This window comes from Sinocyclocheilus rhinocerous, unplaced genomic scaffold (assembly GCF_001515625.1).
Source record: "Sinocyclocheilus rhinocerous isolate Xijiao unplaced genomic scaffold, SAMN03320098_v1.1 scaffold7469, whole genome shotgun sequence".
NCBI lineage: Eukaryota > Metazoa > Chordata > Actinopteri > Cypriniformes > Cyprinidae > Sinocyclocheilus > Sinocyclocheilus rhinocerous.
Window position 1 is genome coordinate 39,096 of NW_015648710.1, and position 5,902 is coordinate 44,997.

Genomic DNA, 5,902 nt, shown 5'->3' on the forward strand with positions numbered 1-5,902 from the left:
GGAAAAATTGAAATCGCATCATATGACCCCTTTAATGATAACATATGTAACATTTTATGACTGAAGTTAAAAAATATTAAAAATATACAAATTGTGTGTTTATGGTCTCTTTTTTTTGTATATATATATTGTTCATTTAGGTGTTGAACCAAAACCACAATTTTATCATGTTAGTCCTTAACATGTCAGATGGTAAACAGCAAGAAATATTTTCATTCTTAATTGTCTTTCCTCTTTGTTTTTTCCAAAAATATTAATGTGACAAGGTGTGACGGGGCTGAAGACTAACACATTTGAAGGGATACACTGCCTTCAATTTTAATTTTCAGTTTTGTTTCTTTCTCGTATTGTGCTCTTCTTTCTGGGTCAACATATCTGCAAGCCCAATATTGTCTTTCTGCTGCAAATATTGGTGCAATTTCTGATGTAGGATGCTTATCAAAGTTTAAGTGGACATATTACATTGTATAACAAAATTATGAGTAGTCATGATTTTGATAAGTATATATTTACTGAAACCATGACTATATTTTTAAATTAAAATTATTAATAAATTTAGTAAATAACTAAACCCTGTCACAAGTTTGCAACCCCGAAACAATGAGAAATGTACATATTTGTGACGGGGTGGTTGTTGTTGTTGTTGTTTTTTACTCAAAACAGCCACTGCTCCTCATGTAGTTAGGAGAGTAGACCATATATGGTAGCAAAAAATAAGTACATTGTTTATACTTATGGATTAAAATAATAATTTTCCATCTTAATTTTACATGACAGGGTTGAGTTGTTAAGCTTGACCGTACCCTCCCTGACTACAATACACCTCAAAAATATAAATACAAAGTATGATAGGCCTACTTACCATTTCCTCTACCACTATTAAAGAGACCTGAACCTTTTAAAGAGACTTTTAAATGCAATAATTATTTTTATTCATTATAATGGGCCAAATTATTGTGAAATGCTTTTAATACTTAATTTTGGTAAACTACCACTTTAAAAAGTCTAATAGTAAGTTTGGGCTACTCACCACTAATTATATTAATACGTAATTTCCTATGTAAAATCATACTGCTGGTGTTGATCTCCACTTTATAATCTCCAGATTGATCTCTTTGGATGTTTCTGATGGTGAGTTCCCCGGTTTGATCGTTCAGATCAATGTTACTCCAACTCCCGTCAGCAGGGCCCTTTAATCCATTAACCTGCTCGAGACCATCGTCGGTTTCGAAGTTTGTTTGTTGACATTTACTGCATGCTTTTACCATCAAAGTCTTAATTAGGTTTAACGAACAATACGTCATTCGAAAGTTCAAAGGCTCGGGTTTAGATATTTAGAAGCGTAATGTTATAGCGATCACATCATTTTAATTCGTATTAGGAGATCACATCAATACACACAGCACAGTAACAGGGAATTCAGAACTGTTTTTGTCCAGTAAAGATGACAGGTAAATTCAATCTTACAAATATCGGCGTATTTTTATGACAAAAACCCAAAACACAAATCAGTTAGATGTTTAGTCCAAACTTATGTAATTTAAGATAAATTGCTAGTATTTTTGCTTTGTTTGCCTCGGAATAAATTTTAATTATTATAAATTGTCTAATAAATTATGCAATCCGAGGGGTGTTTTAGTAGTAAAACGTTGTATTTTCATATTTGCTAGAGTCCTACGTACAGAATAACTCCACAACCAGCGTTCTCCGTGCAGCGCTGATTGGTCAGTGATTCAAAACATTCTAACAGCGCCACCGGCTGTTGTGACATAATAATAAACACAAACTACAATCTTCAGTGCACGCAGGCAGTCAGGGGAACGCTGGTAAAGTTCTGATGGACGAAAATGTAGCCAACAAATATATTATTACAGAGATTATGTGGATTTGTATCTGCAGTCAGTCTCGTGTGTAAGTTTTCAAATTTCTATACAGGAATCGTAATATTTTTATTCTTACTGAAGTTGTGTTGCATTATTTATATACAAATAACTGTCGTAACAAAACGGAATTGCCGAAATAAATACTGTTATCAACCATGTTTCCTGAACACTTCCTCTCTCTGCCTTTAACTGTCGTGTCCCCGTGGTCTTTATAAGCAGATTGTCCTACCCCAAATTCACTATCCATTGGTTGAGAATTGATTGGGTGTGAAAAAGTAAGTATTCCATGCCAGAATAGAGCCAGACCTGATTATGAGTTCACAATGTGAAAAATGTTAGGCCTATCTGAAAAGTAGCTGAGAAGCTACATGTGGTAGTGAGACGTGTGCTGTACCAACACTATGCTTCATGCCTTATATGATATAAGCCAACATAATTAATTTTTTTCTGCTACAGTATTTATGGTTTAGCACATATAGAAGGCCTGTGTCCTCTGCTGAACTAAAAGTTCGACATACAGGCAAAGATGTAAATCAAAGCAAGGCTGTTTTAGTGTTCATTAATTGCAGCTTAAAACATGTTGTAAATAGTCTTATATTGTGTTTCACCTCATGGTAATTACTAGTGGCTCTATTTTGAGTCTCCTAGTGTCCTTTTAAAATTTACTTTAACTAAGAAAAAGGATTACAGGAATCTCATTTTTAGTGCCTCCATCTTCGTATTTTAATGGTAACTTGGTCAGACTTGTGGCTTTGACTTCATTGCTTTTTGAGTTGCTCTAGCACAGTCTCATATATTTACTTCTAAATCCACTTTGCATAAATAAAATTATAATAACTTTTCCAAAATATTTAAGGATCTCATACTCTTTTTCTATACTCATATAAATTATTCTGATATTTGAACATTAAACTCAGAACTATCATCTTTCTAAAGAGACCTCAGTTATGTCTGTAGTCCAGAGGGTTCATGAACTGTGACTGTTTTAGTTTGTGTAGGTCATGTTTGTGTTTGAGCTCAACTAGTGAGGGCGACAGTTAAAAGGTTAAGTGAGCAATAATGATGACTTGATCTTCAAACTTTCTGATGGTGAGTTCCCCGGTTTGATCGTTCAGATCAATGTTACTCCAACTCCCGTCAGCAGGGCCCTTTAAGCGAGCGATGAGGGTGCCTTGGTCTCCAAACCACCGTATCACATCATCTCTTTGTATTTCAGTAACATCAGTGTGAAGAGTAACATTATCTCCCTCCATCAATGATACTGACTCCACAACATCTGTTTCAACAACAAACACATGAAGAGAACAAACAGAAACCATTTAAAACAGAGATTAAGGTTATAATTTTGTAATTCGTTTTAACATAATGCACATTTAAATGTATATGTAAAGTGAAAGCCAAATGGCTGAGAACCTGAAAATGTGTGACTCCAATTCTAATTTAAATTTGAAATACTCTAAACACAAAGGATCAAGATTTTAAAAGATTTCAAACAAAGAAACAATAATACGTAACATGAAGAAAATATAAGAAAATATCATGTGACTCTTTGTACGGCTTTTGTTGGAGGTCAAGATGCTCTTTGAAACATTATGTAGAACATGATCACTAGGTTTTGTGCTATTTTAAGACTTAAAATGTCAATGTATTTGAAGTCTATTTTTCCTCCATAAAAAAAGAAAGACATTTAAAAAAAATACAGATTCAAATCTGGGTATCTGGAAATAAAGGAGTTTAGAATGAGTGATCTGCATTTCAGCCAATTAAGAAATAGAAACGCAAAATGACATATAGGACTTAATTTGCTTACAACAGGGTTTATTTCCTCAATGTTTGAAGAATCCAAAATATAAAAGAACAAATGGCAGGGTCATACAAGTACACTTATTTTACTGAAATCATAAACATTTTTGTTACAAAAATGAACTTACACTATAATGTTTATAACATGTTTAAGCCTTGCTGTATAGAAAACACTATAGCACATTTGGTGTTCATGGTCAAAAATGGCCAGCCCTTTAAAAGAAAGCTTGTAAATAATTTGTTATGCTATATTATTACCAAGTACTGGATTTATTTTTCTAAAGTTATAATATAGCATAATGAGAAATGTATAAGTTATTTTTTGTAGGCCAGTCATTTTTGACCAGGAACACCACAAGTGTAACAAGGTGGAAAAAAGTTCCCTGTGTTAGCAAAGGAATTAAGTTTTAGCCCAATGCGAGAACATTAACTTCCTCTTCCTTCCAATAATCCTCTCCAAGCCAAAATGACCCAAACACCACCAGAAGGTTAATAAAAAAAATCTATTAAATTATTGATCTTCCTTATAGTAATCACTAAAAACCAAAGAGCATATTTTCCCACAAAAGTCAATAGTGTGCATTTTGCCAGCGCCAATGTTACCAAAAAACAAAAAAATATAAAAATAAAAATAAGCTTACTGGATAGAATATCTGCATCACATTATATAAAGTCTAAAATCTCTTTAATCGCATTTGTATATGTTTGTGATATTTCTAGAGCAATAGCAACACTTCATTTCACCATTTCACTTTAAGAGCCCTCCAGATTGTCAATGGCAAATCATATATAATATAATGAAATACTTGTGATTCACTAATGATGTTTGAAAAATAAAATAAAATAATGGTGTAGTTACTGCATCTTAGCAACAGGGGGTAACTGACCCATGCTAAGAGAAAACCTTGAGCCCTTGGTTGTAACTATTGTAAATATTTAATATACCATGGTTAGGGAAGCTAAGAAATAACATTTAAATTCATTTGGAGAGTTTTGCATCTATCAAGATTTATATTCTATATTAATTATATTTCAAATATTTTGATGGGGAAAGAGTCATGTTAACTCTTCTGAAGGTCAAGCATTACAGTTCCTCTGAAAATATTAATATATTATTTACAAATTCTGCTCTGTACATCTTGAGAGTGTTTATTAACATACTGTAATTTTTCATTTTAATAAATTTTTTTTTATATTTTGGTGATTATTCCAAAGCATCTTTGACAGTTAAATCACATAATGATCACACTCACCGCGGACAATGACATTGAATATCTTGTATTTGGTCTCTCTGCTGGTCTTGATCTGTAGTTCATACACTCTAGAGTCTGTGGTTTTGAGGTTTGTGATGGTCAGAGATCCAGTCTGACCATCCAGCTTCAGTCTGCCTTTGAATGGTTCTTCATCATTCCCAGGTACAGAGAGTGTATTGATTTCTTTATCAATCTCTGCTATGAATTTATTTTCACCTTGAATCTTCCACACCAGTTCCTGAGCTCCCTGTGTTTCAGTATCATCAGTGTATAAAGTGACAGAATCTCCCACCATCACTGACACTGACTTCATTACATCGGCACCAAATGCACCTGGACAACAAACAGAAACCATTTCTAAACAGAGATTATGCTATTAATGTGTAGCATCTTCTCCATTAAGACTTTGTATTACGTGTATGAATTCATGACACCATTGATAAAGTACAACGCCCCCAACTCCTTCGGCACTCATAGATCCCTATAAAAGAACTTCACTACCACTGAACGTGAATGAACAAGAACCTGGGTTGAGTTAAGAAAGTAAAATGGCTCATAACTTACAGTGATGTTAATGGCAGAGGTGGGACCAAGTCATTGTTTTGCAAGTCACAAGTAAGTCTCGAGTCTTTGCATTCAAGTCTCGAGTCAAGTCCCGAGTCAAGACAGGCAAGTCCAAGTCGAGTCCCGAGTCTTCAGCTTTAAGATTCAAGTCTTAAACAAGTCATTAGTGATTTTGCCCAAATTAGTGTCTCCATATGAATTACCATATCAAATTCATAGTAATTTATATCAGGAAGGCACAAAAACATGTCTCAGAGAGGTGTCTATTACAAATGAAAATGAAAATGAAAGCACATCGAGTTGGCAGAGTGCGAGGGTCGTGGCGGGATGCGGATCCGTCACTCATGGTGCACTTTAAAACAAACAAAGTGAGGAATATTTAACAGCAGCGGGCACACT

At 34.0% G+C, this 5,902-nt stretch overlaps 1 protein-coding gene across 1 annotated transcript in view; it reads right to left on the reverse strand.

Annotated features, from left to right (window-relative positions):
- Positions 1 to 5,902, reverse strand: part of LOC107710206 (coxsackievirus and adenovirus receptor homolog) — a 9,786-nt gene that overhangs the window by 2,767 nt on the left and 1,117 nt on the right. The window contains exon 2 of the mRNA XM_016514946.1: positions 4,940 to 5,272. Within this exon, the coding sequence (XP_016370432.1) occupies positions 4,940 to 5,272 (333 nt within the window). The remainder of the gene's footprint in view (positions 1 to 4,939; positions 5,273 to 5,902) is intronic.